The sequence below is a fragment of the Quercus suber genome, unplaced genomic scaffold (genome assembly GCF_002906115.3).
Source record: "Quercus suber isolate HL8 unplaced genomic scaffold, Cork oak 2.0 scaffold_270, whole genome shotgun sequence".
Taxonomy (NCBI): Eukaryota; Viridiplantae; Streptophyta; class Magnoliopsida; order Fagales; family Fagaceae; genus Quercus; species Quercus suber.
In genome coordinates this window covers 886,910-913,092 of record NW_027069726.1, presented here as the reverse complement: position 1 = coordinate 913,092, position 26,183 = coordinate 886,910, and the positions used below count along the sequence as shown (strand labels likewise).

The 26,183-nt window shown below is 37.2% G+C and overlaps 1 protein-coding gene and 1 long non-coding RNA gene across 2 annotated transcripts; one reads left to right on the top strand and one right to left on the bottom strand.

Annotated features, from left to right (window-relative positions):
* Positions 1 to 15,150, top strand: LOC112001113 (uncharacterized). Its single transcript, XM_024033286.2, has 4 exons — positions 1 to 317; positions 455 to 548; positions 914 to 1,018; positions 14,706 to 15,150. Exons 1-4 carry the CDS (start codon positions 133 to 135, stop codon positions 14,973 to 14,975), a joined length of 654 nt encoding a protein of 217 aa, XP_023889054.1. The 5' UTR covers positions 1 to 132; the 3' UTR covers positions 14,976 to 15,150.
* Positions 15,151 to 19,381: 4,231 nt separating this feature from the next.
* On the bottom strand, positions 19,382 to 21,931 carry LOC136070923 (uncharacterized). The gene is made up of 2 exons (XR_010632201.1): positions 21,584 to 21,931; positions 19,382 to 19,882 (listed from the first exon to the last, which is right to left on the bottom strand). It is a non-coding gene; the product is annotated as an uncharacterized LOC136070923 (long non-coding RNA).
* Positions 21,932 to 26,183: the final 4,252 nt, after the last annotated feature.

The following is a 26,183-nucleotide window of genomic DNA, read 5'->3' as shown; positions in this document are numbered from 1 at the left end:
GTCATTTAGGGTAGGTCACAGCTAAAAAGTGCTAAACTCTAAAGATTTGGGGAGAGAAAAAAAAAAAAAGAAAAAAAGAAAAAACTGAGGATTGTGGATTCTGAAAAAATTGGGTTTTTGGGAGAGAAGAGAATGATGGAAGATTTTGAGAAGAAGGTTTCGATAACAGAAAAAATGGAGTCTGACATTGACGAAGCCGCCTGCTCCTCCTCCTCCTCCTCCTCCACCACCACCGCTTCCTCCAAAACCGTCCATCTGCTTCGCAGTTTTCTTGCCATTCAAGAACGCAGAGCCCAGGCCTATTCCAAACTCAAAAGGTACTTTCTTCATAACCCACTTCGTTTATGTTCAATCACTAGTCTTTGTTTCGTACATACATAGAGACCCATTTGGATTTTATCTCTGAATTATATCATGGAATGAAGAAACTTGTTTTGTTTTGTGTTTTTGTTAGTGGGTTTGCTGAGTATATGGTATCTGGAGGAGAATTAGCTTATCAACAACTTTGTAGCGAGATCACACAAGAGTTCAACGATTGCTCCAAACAAGTACGCCCCCTTATTATGATTCTTAGGTAGCGTTTGGGTTCGCACTGCGTTTCAGCCCTTTTTTTTTTTTTAAACCAGCTCTATTGCCATGAACAGTGCAAATTGGTAAATGAACAGTAACCGAAAAATATTTTTTTAAATTTTAAGTAAAATAAGCATTATCCAAAAGCTTAGTAATATTATTTTGATAATTCAATAGTTACAATAGGGGATGGGCTATTTAAACTTTGTACGTCTCTGTTGGAAACATCAGAAAGTACTAGTTTGAGCTACAAGCTCTTTGGCGTAGGCCGCCTTATTATAATAATCTTATTAAAAAAAATGAAATATAAAAACTGTTGCATTTCTAAGTTAAACTAGTGCAGGTCCTTGAAATGGAGTCGCTATTTATGAATCCTGATTACTGCCGAATTGATCTAGCTCAGTTGCTAAGAGCCATTCAAACGCAGGAAAAGCAGAAGTTGCAACTGGTATGGCTTTGTAGTTCATATTTATTAATTAGCAATGCCCTTTTCAAATAATTAACTTAATAATTTTTTCTGGGAAATTGGTTTAAATTGATTTTTACGATTTTACTCTTTCTGCTGCGCACTTTTTGTCCATGTGAAGTGCAAACCTATAACATGATTTTTTTTTTTTTTATTTTTTTTTTTTTTTTTTGATAAGTAAGAATGATATATATATATATATATATACGAAAGGCTACTCAATGTATGAAGAACATAGAGCAAACCTAGAAAATACAAGAGAAAAACATAAAAGAAAACCAAACAACAGAAAAAACTACAAAAGAGAAAGGGAGCAAAGAAAAGAAGGAAGGGAATCACTAGACGTGAGTCCCCACGCCCGAGACCAATAAAAAAGAGTTCCACTAAAAGAAGCAAGCATCTAATCACTGGAGATATCCAAATCCTCAAAAGTCCTCCGATTCCGTTCCTTCCAAATACACCATAGGATGCACAACGGGACTAAGTTCCAAATCTGAGACGAATGCTTCTCCAGCCAATTCCACCAGCCAGAGAGCAAGTCTGGAATTGATTTAGGTATAACCCAGGACAAGCCAAAAGTTATAAAGACAAAGCTCCATAACCGATAAGCCAACTCACAATGAAGAAGTAAGTGGTCAACCGTCTCTCTACAATGACGACACATAATGCACCAATCCACAAAAACCAATCTCCTTAATCTCAAGTTATCTCCCGTTAGGATCTTATTCCAAGCTACACACCAAACAAAAAAAGAAACTCGCCTAGGGGCCAATGCTCCCCAAATAGCTTTCCAAGGAAAGACAGTTGAGGGAGAATCCCTTAATTTGTTATAAAACGACCGGATGTCAAAAACCCCATTAGACTTCAATTTCCATCTCATTCTGTCTCCAACATGATTCTTCCTTTTGTTTTAGTATTCGATTTATAGAAACTAAACAAAATGCCGCTGGATGGGAGTTATACACTTTTATCCGAAATCAAAATGCCTATATATAAGCTTCTACTGAGTTTTTAAATTTTAAGTTCAACATTTTATATGAATTACTTTTTTGGATGTGGGGTGGTGCCTTCTATATTAGCTTAATGTTTACTTTGTTAAATGTGTACATCTGCTTTTGCTTGATGGACCTTTGTTACAGTCTGTAGTAGTTAGGGATGCACTCATCTTTTAAGGAAAAGATTTCTATCATGGTTTAACCTCTATGAATGTTATCCTTGGTGTGATTGCAAGTGCCTCCCCCCCAAAGGGGCATTTATGTAATTTGCTAAAAAGGTATTAGGGTAGTTTCATACTTTAATGGTCCGTTTGGATTGAGAAAGAGTGAGGAGGAGTAGAGTAAAGTAGAGTAGAGTACAATTGGCCAAAATTAGCCTATTTTTAGTCAACTCTATTTTACTTCCCTCCACTGTCCCTCTCTTCCCCCTCAATCCAAATGGGCCCTAATTCAACTTTGTAAGTCTCTTTTTGACCCTCTCCTCATCAATTTTGCTGCAGATTTTATTTTTTTGTTATTGTAAATTTCAGTCACATAATCTTTAGCTTTGGTAGTTGTTCTCTATTTTTCTCCTTTATTTTTTTATAATATAAGCTTATTGTAAAGTCGATTCTTAGACACGCACACGCACACGCACACTATATTTAGAAATCGACACCTCACTTCAATCAGGTGAGTGCCTTTTGGCGTCTCAGCCTTGAGTGATACAAGGGCTTGAGGACTTATAGTCGCATTTCGCCTTAAACTACATTGGAAAAGATAGAGTTCAAAGCATAGGGTGAAGACAGATTTTCAAATGATCTTTGATGCCAAATGGTTCTTTATAAGTACAATATCATCTTCTCTACTCATCATCAGGTACAAATGTGGTCTGGCTTTGGCACTGTTAATAAAAGGATATTAGTTTTCCATTAAGAAAAAAAATAATGTTTTGGTATAGGATTACTATGTGATTTTATGAAGCAAAGAAGATGCCACATGGAGAGAAGTTGAAGATCCTTGAAAATAGGACTCTGTTCTTATTTTGTGTGTATGCTTTCCTTAAAAGATAAAACGGAGGCTAATTATGATGAAATCTCTGTTTATTATTAGAATGCAGATTCAGAGATCAAATTAAGCAAGGAATGGTTCAGTTACTTCCTTTGGACTACCATATTAAGACCTTGAATATTCTGATTACCTTTTCTTTTACTCTCTCCAGTAATGGCTTAGATTTTATTAAGAAACTGGAAAGAATGGCTGGGTTCAGAAGGTAGTCCATGTGTGACTATAGGCCAGACCATTGTGAAAAATTTTGATCCCTACATCCTTAAAATTTTACACCCTTTACCCTCTTCACAATTTGAATACAGAACAATTTTTGCAATTATCTGAAGAATGCATTCCCTGCTTTAACCCTGTAAATGTCTTAAGCATTCTCTTTCAAAATTTAATTACTTCTCTTAAAATATTTTTGGAAACTTAAAGAAAAAGGAAAAGAATGGTCAACACCCAAAGTGTCTGGAGAAGCTATCGGATAAACAAATGGAGTAGAATGAGCCAACATTGACATCATTTATCATTTATTCCCTGACATGAACCACTTGCTTAATGATAATTTATCATTATTTTATATGATTAATATTGCCTAAAAATGTTCCTAACCTAGGAGATCCTCCAACTAGAAAACAATTAAACTAAAAAATATATTACTGAAGCAATAGAAACTAAAAAAAAAAGTGGAATTCAAAATAATTTTAAAGGAAAAGGAAAAGATCAAGCATATCCAGAAATGAACGAAATGAAAAAGAGCCCAATGCTAACATCCAATCATACAAATTTTGGAAGAAAAAAAAGCTTAAACTTGGGGATAGTTAATTTCACCAATACTCAAAACTTCGAACATTATGTTCCTGCCAAATGCACCAGATCAAACAATGTGGAATGGCTTTCCAAATAGTTATATTCTGATGATGCCCAAATCAACCTTGCCAAGAAGCTAGCAACTCCCCAACACACTCTGGCATAACCCAAGAAACTCCAATCAACCCAAACACTATAGACCACAACGTTCTAGCGATAGGAGAGTGAAGGAGTAAAGGTCCACACTCTCCCCATTGCATTTATACATGTAACACCAATCTATCACATGTAAGCTTCTCTTCTATAGACATAAATTACCTAAAGTTGCAGTTCATTAAAGAAAACCACTTTGGGAGGTACCTTCGACCTCCAAATGCTTGTCTACCTCAAACCCCTATCTTTTAGCTAGCTTCCAACCTCCCTAACCCCTCTCACATGCATAGAATAGATTAAATCCATAAAAACCCCCCAAAGGCCTCAACTCCCAGTTCTGCATAGCTCTAACAAAATTCTGATCCCATTGTAGGGTACCATTGCAGAACTTAGGGGGGGAGGTGTAATAAAACTTACTACTTACCAACAAGAGTAAATAAACACTTTGAATGTGCCAACTAGTGTTGGTGAAAGTCTTGAGCACACTTAAGTGCACAAGCCACTTAGAGCCAGGGTGCAAAGTGCAACTATGTGCATGATTGAAGTAACGCACAGATTTTCAAATATAATATATAATAATCTCTAATAAAAAGATACATAGCATATAATAAGCAAAAAAAAGTTAATAACCTCAAAATGGTAATATACTTTGCTAATTAGCTAAATTGGATGGTGCAGTTGCACACTTTGCAAGTTTAAATTTTACGCAAGTTATTTCAAATTTTTTTTTTTTTAAATTTTCATATGGTAAAATTGATAACAATTATTAATCGAAAACAATAAGATAACAATCCAATAATAGAAATTTTAAACATAACATTTTGGATAATTCTCTTGTGCTTTATAAAAATACATAAGTATATGGTTAATGGTTCAATGAAAATAAATCCAAAAGGCAAAGGCCAAAAATCACAAGAATAGTAAATTATCATTGTTCGTGTCTATCGATATGTAAAGAAAAAATTGTTTGTGTAATGGAGCACCTTGAGAACAATGTTTGTAAATCCAATTTCCATGTCATTTCCATCAAGATCAAGGTGTTGATTTTAGTGATTCATATATTTTTTTAGCGAAAAATAAAAAGCAATCCTAAGCGTGTCTTTTACTTCTTCAAAAAGTGCTAGAAAGCCATGTCTAAGGCGTGTTTCATTAAATGAGCTTCAAAGTTTGAGCTTTAAGTGTGCTTTTTCCTTCTTCAAAAAGCGCTAGAAAAGGGTGCTTGAAGCTTGCTTCATTAAATGAGCTAAGCGCTCAGACCTTGAGGCTTTGAGCTTTGAGAGCACTTTTAACTGTCCTATCCCGAAACTCGATCATGTTTACAAATACTCTCTCTATATAGTCTCTATCTTCGAACTCCTCATTTTGGATTAAGCATTAACACCACCCCCCTTCCCCCATAAGATACGCCATAGAAGCCTCTCTATTGCGACCGATCCCAAATAACTATGGAAATGCCGCCTTTAAGGAATTGTCCCCACACCACTTGTCATACCAAAACTTCACTTTGGACCCATTTCCCATCTCATACTTAACAAAACATGAAACCTGTTGATGTGTTTTTGTTTTGCTTTTGTCCTGTGTCAGTCTGGGAGGACCAAACTTGTACAAGAGTGAGCTGGTATTGTCACTAGTAAAATGCTGGACCCTTACTGAGCAATGAAAGTGAAGTTTTCTCTACACTTTGATAGTAACCATGGTTTGCTACTAATGGATGAACATACTTAATGGGATAGTGAATGTTCATTTGGGGATTGATCACCCATAATTGTTTGGCAAAACTAGACCCTTATAGGTTTTCATCTGTCTCAGTTAAGGTTTAAGGCCTACTTGTTCCGTTTGCAAGTATCTATGCGGTAAAATTCTCAACTGGATGTGGAGAAAGCATTTGATCATGTAAGTTGGGACTTTCTCATGTATATGCTACAGTGATGTGGGTTCTTTGAGCAGTGGAGGAGTGGATTTTGTTTTGCATTTCCACGGTGAAATTTTCCATTCTGATCAATGGTAGCCCTAAAGATTTCTTTGGGAGTTCTAGGGGACTACGGCAAGGTGATCCACTATCTTCGCTTTTATTTGTTATTGTGATGGAAGCTTTAAGTCGGCTATTAGATGGGGCTGTTTTGGCTGGTCATATCTCCGGATTCATTGTGGGTCCCGGATCTCATACTCCCTTAATGGTGACTCATCTCCTTTTTGTAGACAATACCCTAATTTTTTGTGATGCTTTACCTACTCAGATTGGCAAATTGAGACATTTTAGTGTCATTTGAGGCTGTGTCAGGGTTGCATATTAATCTGGCTAAATCCGAACTGGTTCCGGTTGGTAATGTGTTAAATATGGGAGAGTTGGTGGCCATTTTAGGTTGTAAGCAGTCCTCATTGCCAATGACTTATTTAGGACTTCCGTTGGGAGCTAAATTTAAGGATAGGGCAATTTGGAACCCTATTCTTAAAAAAATGGAGAGAAGATTAGCAAGCTGGAAGCGTTTGTATCTATCAAAAGGTGGTAATGTTACTCTACTTAAAAGCACTCTCTCAACTTTGCCTACTTATTACCTATCTCTCTTTCCTATTCCGGTGGATGTTGCAAATCGCATTGAGAAACTCCAGCGGGATTTTTTATGGGGTGGTATTGATGAGTCCCACAAATTCAATTTGGTTAATTGGGCCCAGGTGTGTAGCCCCTTGAAGTCTAGTGGATTGGGTGTGCGGAAATTTGAGAAAATTTAATCAAGCTCTGCTTGGTAAATGGTTGTGGAGGTACGGCATAGAGACAAACCACCTTTGGCGGTGGGTTATCAAGATCAAGTATGAGAATATTTGGGGTGAGTGGTGTACAAAAGAAGTAACAACCGCTTATGGTGTTAGTCTGTGGAGAGCTATAAGTCAAGGCTAGCCAGCTTTCTCTAAATCCATCATCTTCAAAGTTGGCAATGGTAGTAGAATTAAACTTTGGCATCACTTGTGGTGTGGGGGTTGTACTCTTCAGGAGACATTTTCAGAGCTTTATAGCTTTAGCTGTAACAAGGATTCCTATCTTGTGGATGTTATGTCTTTTCCTATCAATGACTACTTTGGGATCTTCGATTCTATAGAGAGCCCCAAGATTGGAAGATGGAACAATTTGATATTTTTTGGAATCTTATACACTCTATGACCTTTACTGGTGAAGGGCAATACAAACTTTGCTGGAAGTCGACAAAGAATAAGGGCTTTAAGGTTAGTGAGTTCTATTTATCCCTCTTCTCGACTCCTAACAACCTCTTCCCATGGAAACCTGTGTGGCACTCAAACATCCTTCCTAGAGTTGCTTTCTTTTCTTGGATTGCCGCCTTAGGCAAGATTTTGACTCTTGATAGATTGTGGAATAAGGGTGTACCCTTCATGGATTGGTGTTATATGTGTAAAAGAAGTGGGGAGTTAGTAAACCATCTTCTTCTTCATTGTCCCATTGCTTTCAAGCTATGGTCTATGGTTTAGAGCCTTTTTGGTATGGTTTGGATCCTTTTTGGTGTGATTTTGGTGATGCCTCAAAGTGTTGTAGATTTATTTGCTTCTTGGCAGGGTCCATTTGGTAGACAACGCAATATAGACCTATGGCGGGCTGTCACATTGTGAGTTATGGTGTCTTTGGTGGGAAAGGAACAGTAGATGCTTTGAGGGGACAGAACGGTTGATTCATGAGATTAAATCTCTCCTCCTCCACTCTTTATTTGCTTGGTGTTTTGTTTTCAATTCTTTTTCTTGCTCTAATTTTTTTGTTATGCTTGATCATTGTAATTTCCGTCCTTAATGTAATCCTTTCCATATACACTCCCAGTGTACTTGGAGCTTTTGATTTATGAAATATCGTTATTTATCCCCAAAAAAAAAAAAAAAAAAAAATTCTCAACTTATAAGTGACATAGAACAACCACACTATTTGAAATATCTAATTCTCATTATTAATTGTAGAGCTTTTTAGAATTTGACTTTTATTTGGGCTATCTCAATATTGTGAACACTGTCACTACTTGACTGCAATTTCTTCCTTTGATTCATTGATCTAGTCTCTACATGCACTCTTGCTTGACTTTAATTTTACATTGAGAATTGATTACTTGAATTTTTGGAAATCTCAACTGCATTCATAAATATAGTGTTGCATGCATCTACGTAGTGGTTGCATCATGTCAAACCCTGAACATCAATCCACTTCCAAGCCTAAGTCCTCCTTCGAGCAAACCATAGAAGACCTAGCAAAAAGTGTCCATAATTTACTAGATAGAGTAGAGCAAGTTGAAACATCTCAAAGAGAGACTATTAACCATGAAAGAGATAACATACTTAGGCAAAATAACCATGGTTACTTTAATAGGGCTCCAAACTTTGAACATGACCACTATAATCACAATGGCCCTAGGGATTATGATGATTGGATGTCCAAGGAAAAAATAGAAGCACCCACCTTTGATGGCTGCCTAGACCCATGGGTTTTCACTGATTGGTTACATTAAATGGAGAAATTCTTTGACTATTACCATTGAGCTGAGAATAAGAAAGTAAGGTATGCTAGGATGAAGTTAATTGGAAGAGCCGACTTTTTCTGGGAGGACCTTGAGGATACCCTTAGGCGACGACATGAGCCCCCCATTACTGATTGGCTTGAGATGAAGGAAAGAAAGTGAGGTATGCCAAGATGAAGTTAATTGGAAGAGCCAACCTTTTCTGGGAGGACCTTGAGGATACCCTTAGGTGACGACGTGAGCCCCCCATTATTGATTGGCTTGAGATGAAGGATGCACTCTCGAGGAATTATCTTCCTCCAACTTATAGGAGCTCCCTCCTTGAGGAATGGGACCGCCTAAAACAAGGCACTGCTCCTGTGGCTGAATATATAGAGAAATTCAAGGAATTCAAGAGGCAAATTCAAATAGTCAAGGAAGAAGTTGTCACACTCAATAGGTTCAAGAAAGGTTTAAATGCTAACCTACTAGGTGAGATTATCACCCGAGGAGTCACTACCTAAGGAGAAGCATATGACCTTGCTAGGAATTGTGAGTTAGCATCCAAATCTATCTTTTGGCAACGTTTTGAGCTCTGGAGTGTTCCTACCAACCCTCAACCTTTTGGTAGCAAATCTAGACTTGCCTTACCCCTAAGGTCAACCCTAATAGCATCCCAATAGAAAAAGAGGACAAGGGAAAAAGTGTGATCAATGAGTCTTCAAGATTAGGCTTTTGCCTCCAATGCATCAAATGCAATGGGGTTGGACATATCGCAGCTAGATGTCCCTCTAGGACCCTTGTCATTCAAGAGGATGATGAAAAGGTAGAAGATGTTGAGGAGCTGGTGTATGATCCAAATGTTGAAGAAATCCAAGATGTTGGGGCAGAATGGGAAGATGATCCTAGCTACCTCACATGCATTAGAGCCATCTCCCCCCAGGTTGATGACTTCAAGGACTTTAGCGTCCCTAGAGTGAATGTGGTAAGATGTGCTTTGGCAAAGCAGAGAGACACTGATGATTGGCGAAGGAGTGCCATCTTCCAAACTTACACTAAGTGTGGAGACAAAACTTGCAAAGTTATTATAGATAGTGAGAGTTGCATTAATGCGGTGTCCTCCTAGGCTTGAAATTGACCCCACACCCTAACCCATATAAAGTTTCTTGGTGAATACTTCCTCCATAGCTATTAAAGAAAGATGTGTTGTCCCACTTCAATTTCTTAGGTAGCCCTTGGCTTTATGATTTGGATGTCACCCTTTATGGGCGATCCAATTATTGCTCATTTATGTTTGAAGGTAAGAAGATTGTGCTCAATCCTTTGAAACCCAAGCCAATCGACATGAGCAAGAAGACAGAAGCACCAAAGGCAAAAGGCCTGAACATCATAAGCCCAAAAGCATTTGAAAGGGTAGCAGTTCAAGAATCCATTGTGTTTGTCTTAGTTGCTAGGGAACTTCATTGAGAGACCCGTGAGAAGCAACCTGAAGACGTGAAGTCAGTGTTCAAGGAATTTAAGAATGTTTTCCCTGAGGGACTCCCTGATCATTTACTGCCCATGCGTGACATACAACATGCCATAAATTTTGTGCCTGAAGCAACCCTACCTAACTTGCCTCACTATAGGATGAGCCCTGCAAAGCATGCCGAGTTGCAAAGGCAAGTAGAAGAACTACTTAGGAAGGGTTTTGTTCATGAAAGCATGAGCCCTTGTGCAGTCCCTGCACTCTTAACTCCAAAGAAATATGGAACTTGGAGGATGTGTGTTGATAGTCGTGTCATCAACAAGATCACTGTGAAATATCGTTTTCCTATCCCTCGATTGGATGACATGTTAGATATGATGGCTAGAGCAACGATCTTCTCCAAGATAGACTTGAAAAACGGCTATCATCAAATTAGAGTTCGTTATAGTGATGAGTGGAAAATTGTCTTCAAGACGAAGGATGGTTTATATGAGTGGATGGTCATATGAGCCTTGTGCAGTCCCTGCACTCTTAACTCCAAAGAAATATGGAACTTGGAGGATGTGTGTTGATAGTCGTGTCATCAACAAGATCACTGTGAAATATCGTTTTCCTATCCCTCGGTTGGATGACATGTTGGATATGATGGCTAGAGCAACGATCTTCTCCAAAATAGACTTGAAAAGCAGTTATCATCAAATTAGAGTTCGTTATAGTTATGAGTGGAAAATTGTCTTCAAGACGAAGGATGGTTTATATGAGTGGATGGTCATGCCTTTTGGATTGTCCAATGCTCCTAGTACCTTTATGAGAGTGATGACTCAAGTGCTCAAGCCTTTTATGGGAAAATTCTTGGTTATGTACTTTGATGACATCCTCATCTATAATAAGTCTAGGGAGCAACACTTAGACCACCTAACTCAAGTTTGTACTATCCTTAGGAAGGAAAGTTTATATGACAACCTTAAGAAGTGCTCTTTCTTCACCAATAGAGTCGTCTTCCTAGGTTCCATAGTATCCTCTAAGGAGTTTCTGCCGACCCCCAAAAGGTTCAAGCGATTGTGAATTGGCCCAAGCCCAACAATATCCATGAAATTCAAAGCTTTCATGGGCTCACTTCCTTTTATCGCCGATTCATCAAGGGGTTTAGTACCATTATGTCCCCTATCACTGATTGCATGAAACAAGGGGAGTTTATTTGGACAAAAGCTGCTACTAAGGCTTTCAATGAGGTCAAACAAAAGATGACTGAGGCACCTGTCATGCGTCTCCTTGATTTTACCAAGCCTTTTGAAGTGGAATTTGATGCCTCAAGTAATGGTATAGGGGAGTAATTAGTCAAGAGCGCCACCCAATTGCTTATTTTAGTGAGAAATTAAATGATGTTAAGCAAAAGTACTCCACTTATGACAAAGAATTTTATGCCATTATTTGAGCTCTTTGGCATTGGCGCCATTACTTGTTTTCTCGAGAATTTGTTATCTACTCTGATCATGAAGCTTAGAGCTATCTCCAATCCCAAAAGAAGCTGAATCTTATGCATGGTAGCTAGGTTGAATTTCTGCAATGCTACCACTTTGTGGTGAAACATAGGGCGGGAGTTGAAAATAAGGCTGCTAATGCACTAAGTCAAAGGGTATCTTTGTTGTCAATCATGAGTGTTAAGGTTACTAGGTTTGAACGGCTCAAGGATGACTATGAGTCCTACCCAGATTTTGGGGAGCTCTACACTAGCCTACGTAATGCCTCACGGCCAGTCTTGGATGATTATACCCTTTAGGATGGTTACTTGTTCTAAGCCAACAAGTTATGTATCCCTCGGCCTTCACTGAGATATTTCNGTGGGTGCTTCTATTTTTTCCTTGGACATCCAATCATCATAATCCCTAGGGCCATTGTGATTATAGTGGTCATGTTCAAAGTTTGGAGCCCTATTAAAGTAACCATGGTTATTTTGCCTAAGTATGTTATCTCTTTCATGGTTAATAGTCTCTCTTTGAGATGTTTCAACTTGCTCTACTCTATCTAGTAAATTATGGACACTTTTTGCTAGGTCTTCTATGGTTTGCTCGAAGGAGGACTTAGGCTTGGAAGTGGATTGATGTTCAGGGTTTGACATGATGCAACCACTACGTAGATGCATGCAACACTATATTTATGAATGCAGTTGAGATTTCCAAAAATTCAAGTAATCAATTCTCAATGTAAAATTAAAGTCAAGCAAGAGTGCATGTAGAGACTAGATCAATGAATCAAAGGAAGAAATTGCAGTCAAGTAGTGACAGTGTTCACAATATTGAGATAGCCCAAATAAAAGTCAAATTCTAAAAAGCTCTACAATTAATAATGAGAATTAGATATTTCAAAGAAATTAGGTTATGTCTTTTTTTTTTTTTTTTGGAATTTTAGAGTGGGTACTGAAAGAAAGCACAAATAATAAAACAGCTAACTTGAGCACAAAATGCGTAGGCCAATGGAATATGGTGGGATATGCACATAAAAAATATAAAAATAATATTTTTCAATGAAACAAAATTGAGCCCACCAAAAAGAGAGTAAGAAATTGTACCCTTGTCAGTGGCCAACTTACTGCACTACAGTCATAGGCTTGGTTCCTCAAGTGAATGGGTCTGTTTGGACAAAATGTATCTGTGAAAAAAGCAACTTGAGGGCCCTATGGGCTGCCAGCAACAACACTTTATTTCTTTTCCTTCCTTTTGATTTTTTTTTTCTTCGTGAAATACAATAAAAAGAACTACAGTTTAAAACTAAATTTTGCTAAACCCAACTCCAAACCTTTAAAATACCAAAGCTAAAGAAACTAGTAGAAGCAAAGAAACTAAAAGAGGAAAGAAGCGGCGGAGCAATCACGAAGCGGCGTTGGAGTCAACGGCAGAGAGGCGGTATGGGCTCACCGGTGTTCACGGTTAGCGGTGCTCGATGGTGCAGATCGAAGCTCGCACGTCAGATCGCGGTGATAGAACTGGTGTAGCATGAAGTGGCATAGTGAGAGCGGTGTTGATGGCGAGTTGGCGCAGGTGGTTCTCAGCGGCGCGAATCTAGTATTGACATCGGCGGCTCTTGTGGGCTTCAGACTCCTCTGTTTCTAGTCTGGTGGCTGATGGGCTTGTGTGGGTTCTGTGGTCAGAGGTGGGCACGGATGGTGGTCACCGGCTTGGGAGGCGTCACTGTCTTCTCTGTTGGCTTGGGGGTGAAAAACTCGTGGGGCTTGGGGGTATATACGGATTGCAAGGGCTGGTTTGGGCTTGTTCAAGATCTCATGGGGCAAAAACTTGAAAGGTACTGCCATATTTGGCTGCCTTGCTCTTTTGATGGTTTTGCTTTCAAGTGGTTGTCTATGGTTGTGTTGTATGGACCGAAAGTCTGCTTTGATACCAAAACTGACGTAGGACAACCACACTATTTCAATGGAGCAATTAAACAACAATAGAACAAATGATAAACCCTAGGAGTCAGCACCTAAGGGTTGCTTGGAGTCAGCACCAAGCAAAACTGGAGTCGGCACCAGTGTAAAAGAAACACACGTTTTTAATAATTCTCAAAATTTGTCTTACAATAATCAGAAAAAGTGCTTAAATAGCTAACAATAAAATGCATTAAGAAACCCTAATTATTTAATGCTCGGGCTTGCTTAATCTCAAGCCTAATAACTAATAGGCTTCATCCATAAGGCCACAGGTTGGGCCGTCTTCTTTTTGCTCTTCTTCCCATACATGCGTATAATTGGGGGGCTTGTACCTTGTGTTCACACCAATAAGTTTTTGGAGATGTTGAGCTTTCAGTTATGAAGTTGATGTTGTTTTTAATATCCCTGTTTAATTAGTACAAGGCTTTTAATAATCAATGTTCTCTATAGTTTTTGGATCTCTTAAATTTTTGGTCCCAATTTTTTGCAATTGTCTTCTGTACTTTCCATTTACTAGGGTTTGCCTATAATTTTTGCTTATCAAAAAAAGAAGAAAAAGAGGCAAAGATGCCATTTTTTTCTGTCACCACAGTTTATATGTGATGCAATCATGGATGATGGGATTGTCATTGATTACTACACATTTCTCCATCTTTCTAAGAAACACAAACACGTATAAGCTTCATATGTGTTGTTGGCATGTATATATCTGCTCTAAAAAATTTAACTACCACAAAAAGGAAAAAATCAATTAGAGGCAAAGATGCCATTTTGTATCTCTCCACAAATTATATTTGATGCAGTCATGGATGATGGGCTTTCCATTGCTTATTACAGATCTCTCTATCTTTCTAAGAAGCACGGACACCGATAGGCCGCATACATGTCTGTCTCTTGTGTGTGTATTATTTTGACATGGCAGGACATAGTTGCAACAGACCATAAAATTGAAAGAAAAAATTGATTTTGATTACCTAGTGCAATCTCAACGTTAATCAAATTGTATATTAATCAAATTGTTGCATTCAAGTATATTAATCAAATTGATTATCGCATGTATATTAATCAAATTGTTGCATTCAAGTATGATTGTTTTATAGATGTTTCTCTATATTCCACTACTTTTATCATAGATAATTAATATAAATATAATAGCATTTATGTATGTATCTTTTGTTCCAAATGCAGCTTTGATATATTGAGGTCTGACTGTAGTGATCCCTTATTTTGTTCCTTGTAACTCTACATTTAATATTGCTTGCTTCTGTGTTTGCTGATAACTACAGAACTCTTTTTGTAGACAGCTACAATTCAGGTGTTAAAGAAGGCTGGTCGTCCCTCGGAACGTCTAGTGAGCCATGAGAACTGCAGGTATAAGACGGCAATGGAGCATGAGTGTGTCCACGTCCATGAGATAACTGAAGATGCCGGAACTGAAGAGGCAGAGGCAAATGCTGAGTACGATAATGCTCTCAAGGAGGCCATTAGGGGTGTGCAGAATGCAGTGACAGCCATAAATGAACATTTAGAAGAAGTCAGATATGAAATTGCAGCCCTCGAAGCTGAGTGACTTTAACATCTTTGTTTAGCAATTTGCTTGTTAAGAAGCAGATCTATGTCTGTAAGCTTAAAGGATGGAGGAAAAACAAAAAGACTGAATAGCTAATGTAAATCTTTGTGCCAACTTTAAATCAGTATCTTTGCTTGGTTACTGAAATGTAGGTAGATCAACTCATTTGCCATTACCTCTTCTGTTTTTGGGTGCCATGATGGGAATGATCTCTGGTGGCAATTAATACAGGGACTTCCTAGGCTCCAGATGTTTTGTGCATGTTGGTCCCAGTCCACCGATGGGCCTTTATAGTTCATAGAAACAGTATTATTTTTAGCGAGTAGGTTCCTTTTGCTTCTTTGTTTTTATCCTTAATAAAAAGGTCAAATGAGGTTGATTAGTCATGGTGATCCTGCTTAGGTGTAACCATAACAACTATCTGCAAATTGAGAAAACAATACATAAGGGTCCTAGACGGTAAGGGGTCACAAGTGTTCCCACAGGTGGATTCAAGCGGCGGGAGGCAATGGTCCTTGATTCGAATTATCATCAAATATTTCTTCCGAAAGTTTAAACTCATGAATTATCTCATACCAGAACTCTAAATCAGTAATAACTGCACCATGATTTTGGGTGGTTTAGCACTATAAAGCTTGTCTAGCTCTGCATTGAAGAAAAGGCTTTAAACTTTTAATTGGTTCAAAAGAGCTTTAGCAGAAATTTCAAGTTTTCCTTTGGCAAACTTTGAAAAAGGATTTTAGGGGGGAAATTACACTTAACCATTCTAAAATATACTCCAGATTACACTTTGTACTTTTTTTTTTTATTAGTGCACTCTAAATTTTTTGAATGCACATTCTGAACCTTAAACTATGATCTTTATTAAACTTTGCATTCCGACATTAAATTTGTTGTTAGTAACTTGGATGGAAAAGTATGACATCTTGTGAAATGACCCAATTGCCTCTCATCTCAATCCATTAAAAACAAAGAAGAAATTACATTTTACCACCCTAAACCCTAAACTATACTCTTTATTACACTTTGTATCTTAAAATTTTATATTTTTATCCAAGTTAATAGCAAACTTAACGTCGGAGTGCAAAGTGTAACAAGAGTTAAAGTTTATGGTGCAAAACATACATTCAAAAAGTTTAGGGTACAAAGTATGTTGAGGTCCAAAATGTAATAAGGAGCTAGACCCATAGAAGTGAGAAAGGGCCAACCTGTAGCAATGAAAAAGGGAGAAGGTTTGACCCTTAAGATGAAAAAGGGGAGCCCGGCCTATAGGAAGAAGAAGATAAGCCTTGGGCCTTAGAAAAAAGGATGGAGGCTTGGCTCAACAATATGAAGAAGTCATGATGCCCAAGGAAGTCCATTAAGGAAAGGAAGAAAAAAGGAACATGAGGGGGCTAAGAAGGAGCAGGATTTGGGCCTAGGCTGCGTGGGGATCCACCAATCTTAGAGAGCAAATCCTTGAGGAGAGCTGGAAGATGCTAAATAGGATGTGGATAGCTTAGGGGATGACATGCTCACTTTAAAGAAGCACGAAAGATGAAGGAGATCTTGTCAACATCAGTTTCCTGGGACCCAAAAGGGAGTGACAAAGACATATGATGGTTTTGGGACCAACACCTATTGAAGGAACCTAGGGACCTCGAGCAAGGTAGAAAAGGTGAAACAAGAGAAAAGGTAGTTAGGAGCCTTTTTTACTACACCATTTGCAAGAAGTAATCTATCCCATTTTTAGGAAAGGAACAGATTATGAGAAGTTAACATCAAAGCCTCAGAACTTTGAGGTGTCCCTTTTAAGGCCTGGGAAGAAGAATAAGGAGTTTTGACCTCAGAGAAGAATTTGGATTTACTCAGAAAGGATCTCCCGCAAGAGGAAAGCCAGCAGGTGGGCTTTTAGCTTTCAGTTCCCAGGAGAGTGAAATAAGAGAAAAAAGAAGAAATGACCAGCCACCAATGCCTTAGATAGAATAGTAGTTCTGGTACCCAAAGCACCCAAAGAATGGACTATTGATTTGAAGAATCTTTAAACAACACTATAAAAGGGGTGAACCCAAGCTAAGGAAGGGCATTCAAACACAAGCACTCAAGATACAACAATACTAGAAAAGGGCATTAACCATCTATTTGAGATATAGTGGGAAGAAGGAGGCATTGTAAGAGGTCCTGAGGCAAACGTTTGAGGAGTTACTTGGATTTAAAGGGATTCAAACTTCACAAGTCTTGAAAGCTCAAGTGGAGCTATTCAGAGGAATTTTCTTTGGGGGTCTTCTGAGGGGAGTTTCAAATACCCTTTAGTGGCTTGGGAAAAGTTGTGTTTATCAGTTGAATTGGGGGGTTTGGGGATAAGAAGAGTTATGTTGTTTAATCAAGCTTTATTAGGGAAATGGTTGTGGCGTTTTGGTCGTGAAGTTACCCATCTTTGGCGGAGAGTTATCTTCGCAAAATATGGTGAGGTTCAAGAGGGGTGGTGTACGAAAGTGTGCAGGAGGACTCATGGAAGTGGCCTTTGGAGAAGCATTCAGGAAGGGTGGGAAAGTTCTTCTAAGCATCTGTCTTTTGTAGTGGGTGAAGGCACCCGTATCCGCTTCTGGCATGATAGGTGGATTAGGGATAATACCCTAAAAGATCTATACCCTGAGCTCCTTGTGTGTTCAACTGCCAAGGATGCTTGCATCTCTAAGGTTTTGTGGTTTCCGAAATAAGGCACTATTAGAGTGTGGGACTTAAGGTTTTACTAAGCTTTTGAAGATTGGGAACTTGCTGCATCTTTTTCTCTATTTTAGTTTATCTAACCTAGTATTCCACATGGTGATAGGAGGGATACTCTTTGTTATATATGGTTATAAATGGTCCATCGTTTCTCATGGCTTAATGTGGTGTCTTTAGAGGGAGAGGAATAGTCGTTGTTTTGAAGATACTGAAAGATCTATTCCGGACCTTAAGTTTTTCTTTTTTAGAAATTTGTTGGATTGGTTGTTTGCTTTGCAAAACAAATCTTTCCCTTCTCTTTTTGTTTTCCTAGATTCTTGCAATTTTTGTGTTTGATCTATTTGGCTCCTTGTTCACTCCCTATGTACTAGGGTGTTTCCCTTTTGATATTAATATATCTTATCACTTATCAAAAAAAAAGAAGGAAGGATACTCTTTGTTGGCGACTCAAAGGTAATGGTAAGTTTGACACCCGATCGTATTACCATGCAATTCAGGGTACTTCAAATTCTCAGTTTCCTTGGAAGGGTGTTTGGGAACCTAAGATTCCTAAGCGAGTGGCTTTCTTCTTGTGGACAACTACTCACGATCGGATTCTCACGTTGGATAATCTCATGCTTAGGAGTCGCATTTTGGCAAATTGGTGTTGTATGTGTTGCTATAATGGGAAGTCGGTAGACCATCTCCTTCTTCACTGTCCTGTTGCTCATACCTTATGGACTTTCATGCTTCAGACTTATATTCATTGGGTTATGCTAGAATCGGTGGCGGGATTGTTGTCTTGTTGGCATCAATGGCTTGGGAAGCACAACTCAAAGAATTGGAATTTGATTCCAGGGTGCATAATGTGGACTGTTTGGTTGGAAAGAATTGTCGCTCCTTTGAGAACATGGAGAAGACCTCGGATGAGTTGAAGGTTTTAAGCCAAGTTAGTCTTTTTGAGTGATCTCATTGTTGGGGTTTTACTGAGTTTTCGTCTCTTCCAGAGTTTTTTTTCCCCTTCGATTAAATATTTGATTTCCCTCTCCTTCGTTTGGCTGTTTGTTCCTTCTGTTTCTTATTGTTCATCATCATGAACAGCTTGTATTATTCATCTTTTAGTTATTAATAATAGTTCTCTTATTACCTATAAAAAAAAAAAAAAAAATCAAATTGTTTAAATGTAAACAAAATAATAATGACCTAAGTTTCTTATATTGGTAACCAGAAAAATAAAAATAAAAAGCCCTCTCTACTAAAATGATCCTAATTCCACCATTACAGGCCCAATTCTAGGGCAAACTCAGCACAAAACTCCAAAAATTTAAAGGGGAAATTTCCACAGTTTTCTAATCAACCAAGCAGAAAAAAAAAAAATCAACAAAATTCATTACAACCTCTGAGTTCATCAACAATACAACTAAAAAAAAAAAGGGTTGTGTAGTGAGAGGGGGGAAGGATCACATGACTGCTCTAAGAGAAGGAGACCTCTCTCCGAAAGAAAGGACTCAATTTTCTTCTTTCCGTTTGATTTTGAATAATGCTAATACAGTACAAATCAATTTCCATGAAGTGCAAATAGCAACAAGAAAAAACCATGCAATCAATTAGTTCCAAGAAAAGCCTCCAAGAAGTCACTAATTTTCAATTTTCATCCCTGCATAAGTTTGGCAGATACCATATCTGAATATCTTGATTTCAGCTATTACTAGTGCTGCACATTATTGAATTTCTGGTATATAGATAAGGTGGTAATAAAAGCATCACCCCACAAGCAAGCCCATTTTAAACCTTGAACAAACCCAAGAAGGTTTAACAACACCTCTAATTACATGCTGCATGGCCATGGTTTAAGCATTTAGGAAAAAGTTGACAAGAGAAAAGATACAGTAATATTTTCATCAGCTAACATTCCACACCATTCTTAATTAAACTAGATACAAGTCGGTTACTTTTACCTTAGGAAGATACATGTCCAAAACATGGCCCAACTAACTGGAATGCAACCGAACATTATCAAAGTAGCTTCAATTGGAATACATCCTATGAAAAGCCTCTTTCCCCACTTAGCAGCTGAACTCATCAATGGCTTAACAGCACAGTCATCAGCAGAAGCAGAACCAACCATCATTTCTGGAGGCAAGTCCTCTTTACTTCCGCAAGATAATGGTCATTTCACTGGCATCTGCCCAATTACGTGAGCATGATCTGCAGGAGACGATCTGCCCAGTTACAATAAGGACATCCTTAATGAGTGTAAGCAGAACCATCGATGTCCTGTAAAATGGAGCACCCAACCAGAAAACGCAAAGATGCTTGGGAAATTGAATGTAGTCATAGCATCTATGCGACAATGTTTCTTTGGCTGCTTCATTTACTGAGGTATGTTCAATAAACCGCCAAAGAACCAAAACATTAAGAATATTAAGAACTGTGGTTTTACCAGCATTGAGTTTAGTATAAGTGTGGTTTCATTAAATGATGTGGGTAACAGCTATCAGGGGAAAATTGGAGTTTTTCTTTATTTTTTTGCCATAAAAGCCATTAAATGAAAGCTTTTGTTTTGTTTATGGGTGGGGAGGTAGAATATGCCCCAAATTTATATCCAAAAAATTAATAGAACTAAAGGAAAAAGGAAAAATCCATGAATTCATGTATCCCTAACTCTTGAATTACAAAATGAAAAGGGGATTGTTTTAGTCTTTAGAAATTAAAAAATAATAATAATAATAAAGAGATTTACTTATATAATTTTGGAAACATATGCTTTAAATGCTCTTAAAGTTAATGAGTCATATATAGCAAAAAATAAAAAATAAAATAATAAAAGAAAAAAAAAATACATTAGTACATTAAATGAGTGTTTTTTTAATTTCTTTTTAAATATGAAGGGCACATTAATTAAAATTTTCCCATAATTGAAAATTATTATTTACATTTTTTTAAAATATGAAGGTTGCATAAGTACAATAATGATTGATTTACAATTTAAATTGAAAAATAAATAAAAGATGCCTCTATCACCCCAAATGAATGTAGAATGAGCTAATGTTAAGGCAAAATGACTAGAAGTTCTTTTTTTCAAAGAAAAGGTGACCAAAGGTAGGAGCTTATGGGAAATTCCTATGCTTTCTGAGTGTAACTGGAGATGGAGGAAAAATTAAGGACATGTTTTATCATTTATGGCATGACCACTAGCATCCGAATTCATCATTATTGCAAGCTTAAAGACAGGGTGTAGCATGATGCACTTGTTGGACTTATGCTAGATCAAAGAATCTATTTTGAATCACTAGAGATGTGTAAAGGTTCAAATATATCAACACACATATTTACTCTGTTGAACTACTTCAATATTAGCAAAGACAATTGTATTGCTAATTAGTAGTCAATAAAAAATTCTCTTCCAGTCCTAGATTGGTACCCAAAAAAAAAAAAAAAAAAATTACAAATGCATAAGAATTCTTTTGACTTTTATAGCTTAGTTGACCATAACTTTTATAATAAAAAAATCAACAACCAAGGATAGCCAAGTTCGGAGGGGATAGTGCAGAAATACTATGTGGGTGTTCTGCAGAAAACATTTTTTTTTTTTTTTTTTGGGCCTTAAGTTTCTATATATGTAGACAGATTGATGATTGATGATTGGGAAGCAGAGTTTCAAATGGGGTATATAATATATATACAAGCCTTGCAAGGAAGCGACTTCACACTTACGCTTCTAATATCTATCAATCTATCATATCTATAGACAGAAAATCAGATATGTCATAGCTCAAAATTTCAAAGATGAAAAACCCCATTTTTCCAAATTCATAAAGGAATTTCCGTCAGATTCGGACTTTGCCTCTTGGGCTATTATTAAACTATATTAAAAAGTAACAGTAATAAGTAGCATTATTATTGGAAAAGAAAAATCCAACCTTTTATGGTGTAAATCCCATCCAGGTAGCAATGCTAGCAACTTGTGTGTCAAAGCAGCTCTCCCCGTGTACATGATATCTTTGAATCGCTATTTCATGTTTTTCCATGCGCTCAATGATCTGTTGTTAGCTCAATCGAGAACCGACTCGACGAAGCGTAGCGTCAGTTGAGTTTTGGAGATATATTCAATTGGGTTTTGAACAATAACAAACAGAGGAATACAAATTATAATTATAAATTAGGGAAGAACGATTAAAGGATTTGATTGTTGTGGGTTTTCATTTTATTTATTTTGAAGAAGGGGAAAAGAAATTAAGGAGCTCGATGTGATTGATAAGCGTGTAGTTGTACAGAGTTTTTTTTTTTTTTTTTTTTTTTTTTTTTTTTTTTTTTAATCTCAGTTGCAGCATTAGGATTCTTCATTAATACTTGCCTTAATCCCATTGGTTGAACGCAATCTCAGCAATCTTAGCATTTAATGCAAGATTACTCCAAATACTACATTGCCCAAAGAAACAAAACAGCCTTAAGAGCAAATCTCCCATTTTTAGGCCAAATCCAAGTTATTAATTCAGCTGACCTGCTCCCCTGAATCAGACCTACATTTTTTTGGATGCTTGTTAATTAATGCTTCTCTAAACTCCATTATAAAAGCATAAGTACCTCAGCCCACAAGGACAGCTACTCCCTCTGAAACCCCTGTTCTATTTGCCATTTTGCTAGTAGTTTAGCTCTCCTTAAGCTCACTACTCATCCCCTTCGGCCCACATTCATCTAACCTCAGACATTCTTTCCTCTCTTTTACACAATCACAGCTCATAAATGCCTTCCACTACTCACAAACAAACCACTACTCACAAAAAGCCTTAACCTTAGAGTTAATCTCATCCCACTCACTCATAACAACCCATATTGTCTCATTCATGCCTTATGAACACACACTCACAAAATCTTAGTCTAATACTTGTTGCACTGAGCTAGGATCCCCCTCTCCCTTCATTCCATCCTATTTTTCCTCTTTTATTTGTAACAATGAATCCTTTAATCCTTGTTTAGTATTATTATGATGAAGACAATAATGTTTTGGAAATTATCTCTTCCCATGGAACCTTTAATTTTTACTTTTTATTTATGGTTGAAGGATATAATGTATATGTAACAATTGAACTTTTCCCTCACATTGATGTAATGATGGATGAAAGTACAATGAACTCCCCTGATCAAGACATGCAATGACCCCCAGGAGTTAACACAATCCTAAACTTATTTAATCATTGACCATTGAACTGTTTAAATATGTTTTTTTTTTTGCTAAGTGTAATTTTACCCTTACCGCTGGAGAACTGATTTGAACTATGATACTGTAAAAGAACTAATAATATAACAAACTAACAACAATAGCGTGTTTATTGTGCTTTGGTGTTGTCTTCTGTCAGGGTGCAGCCTCTATCTCTTGTTTGGGCGGGCTTACATGACACCGAAAGCCTTTGGGCTTTATTTCGAGAGCCCATCGTCAAGTTTCGGCTTGGCTACCCCATATTCTATTTGGAAACATCAAAATTTTCCCCTTAACAGGGGTTCAAGTCCAAGAAGCCCAAGGCCTCTAGGAATACACCAACACAAATGCAGTTTGTAATTTTCTTCTTTTTGCTATGAAATGCATGCTAATAATGTAATCACATCACATGAAAGAGTTGTATAATTTATCTTGAGTAGATTTTCCAAACCTTTTACCACACTAGTTGCTTTATAGGGAGAAATTTGTAAGAAAGTGGTAAGAAAAGAGTTTTAAACTTCTTTAGAACAGTTTACTGGCCTTATTAGTCTTATCTGTTCTTTAATTTAGCTATTTATTTTATTATTTCGTTTTTAAACGAAGGATAACAAGAGATTCATTCTAATCAAAGATGATATTATTTCACGAAACTTTGTGGTGCTAAATTAAGTAAACAAAAGCATAATCTAACCTTATAGGAAATTTGAAGCAATTTCATACCCTTTTTTTTAAGGAAAAGACAACAAGGTTTAATGCATTTTGTAAACATAAATTTAAGTCAGCCCTTTTTTGTTTTTGGTTCAGTTATATAGAGAAATGTTAACAAAATATATATATATATTATATATATATAAAATTTCATATCCTATTACTTACAATTTTTTTAAAAAAAATATTATAAAAAATATTATTTTTAATACATTTATCTTAGAACTAATCTGATTATTCATTTGCCCCAAGAGGGGTGGCCTAGCGGTAAGGTTCTTGCACGCATGCGCAATGATCCCTTATTTGAACCCTGGTGAGTACTAGGGATGGGAGGTAGGAGCACTCATGCGTCGCACCCTGTATTGCTAGCCCTCTTGGGTGCTCGGGTGAGGTCTGTGGCACCCCAGTAACAGTAGCTATGGCTCAATCCAAATTCTCTACCGGGAGGTGCCCCTATGGTCACACCCAAGGGGCGAGTCACACATGGTTGCTCCCCCTCCCCCCCCCCTTTTTCACTCAAAAAAAAAATCTAATTATTCACTTAAATTACTATTATTTTATTAAAGTATATAAATTATTTTTTTAATGCAAAAAAAAAAAAAAAAAACCAAAATGAAAGTATGAAACTTATTATTAAGTTGGCTTGCACACAGCCCAACAAATATTTTCAATATTTTGTTCTTTTTTATTACTCCTTTTTTCCTTAATAGTTGTTTCAGTCTTTTTTTTTTTTTTTTCCTCTTATATTTTCTCATCCACACATCTAGTCACACTCTTCGATTTCTACTCTTCTCAATTTTAAATTTCTTCTCATTTTTATCATTTTGTGTTCTCTTCCTCTTTATTTTCCCTTTGTGCGCGTCTTCTTCAACCTGATGACAGCAAAACTACCAATGCTTCATCTCATCTGGCTTCTCCACTTCTCATTCAAGTGTCTTTTTTTTTTTTTTTTTTTTTTTTTTTTTTTTTTTGCTTGAGATTTTAGTTTTACAATCCAAACTCCATATCGGCCGAATCTTGAATTTCAGTCAATATTTAGCAAAACCACCCGTAACATCCGAAATGAACTGGAAAGACCCAAAAATTTTTCCGAGGTGGAATAGGAGGGGTTATCATTTCAGTTTGTATACCGGTATGGTATTTTCTGGCTGGAACGGAACGGAATTAATAAGAACATCCACATTGATGGAGCTATAATTTTAGCTATTTAGTACCACAAAAAGCTATTTTGTCTATTTTACTTTTTCACTTTACAAAACATCAACATCAGTGGTTTTATTTTAGCTTTTAGCATAATAAAATAATATATATCCATCACAATAAACAACCATCACAACCACCGTAACCACAACCTCCCTGCACATAAAAAATTCCCAAACAAACATTTACAAGCTGAAAAAATAATAAGCACAACAATTTATCTCTTTACAATATTTTCCTCAATTCAATCTCAAGCGGATCAGAAAATGCAAGAAAAATACCATATGACCCAGCAAAACCCAATTTCAATTAAAAATCAAATTATTAATATATACTTTGTTTTCTCAGTAACCAAACAAAAGGTTGCATGACCCCAACCTAAATCCCCAATCTTTTTCCTAACCCAGACCATCAAAAATACCAATCATAAATGAAACTTCAAAAAATTTAGGATCAACAACAACTTGAACAAACACACACAAAGAAGGTGATGGGGCGTGGCCTGCGTGGTCGACGATGGCTGATTGAACAGAAAGCTTCGTGGGCTTTGGTGAGGATGAACAGAGTTGGGCTTTGGAGATGGGTGAGGAGGATGATGAATCAGGTCGGTGAAGGTGCGTGGGTCGGAAAGGGCAAGATTTGGTCAAAGAGAAGAATGGGCGAGATGGGTCGGATATATGTCGGCGAGAGTTGACTGGGCTCGTGCAGATCGGCGATGGAGGAAGAGAGAAACTCAGAGTGGAGATGGAGAGAAAAAGTGAGGAGAGAGACAGACGAATAGAAATGAAAGAAAACGAAGAGAAAAAAATAAGGATAAAAAGAAAGAAAAGAAATCAATTAAATAATCAAAGTAGTGTGAACTTGGAATAAAAAAAAATGTTTTTATTAATTGTACGCTGTAGCAAAGAAGCCAAAAATTTTGGCTATAGCTCCACCAATGGAGCCTTACAGTGTAAACCCTTGTTTTACACTCTCCAATCTCAATATGTCACATCATCATTTCACAAATAGTTACAAATAATCAAATAGGGTGTGCCACACAATCAATCCTCACTGATACCCCATCAGAAAATCAAAACTTAGCAACGCAAACTCAAATCCAGATAGTCTTCTATGGCCTTTGCTCCAACCAGTAGCAGCCCATCCGGCCATCTTCATCGATGGCGAGTTCTTAGGAGGTGGAGGACAAGGAGGAGCATGACTGAAGTCTATTTGTAGTTTGTCTCCTTCTTCATCCTTAAAACCTTCCACGTTGTTTTCTATATGCCTATTTTAAAGTGTGATTTTTTGTTTCCAATTTGCAATAATGGGTGGTAAAGTCAGTTTGTTTCACAAAAAATTATTTTCAATTCTTCACAAGAGATGTGGGATTAAAGCCTTAAAGGGTTCTTGGTAGGGATGGTAAGGGGTGTTGC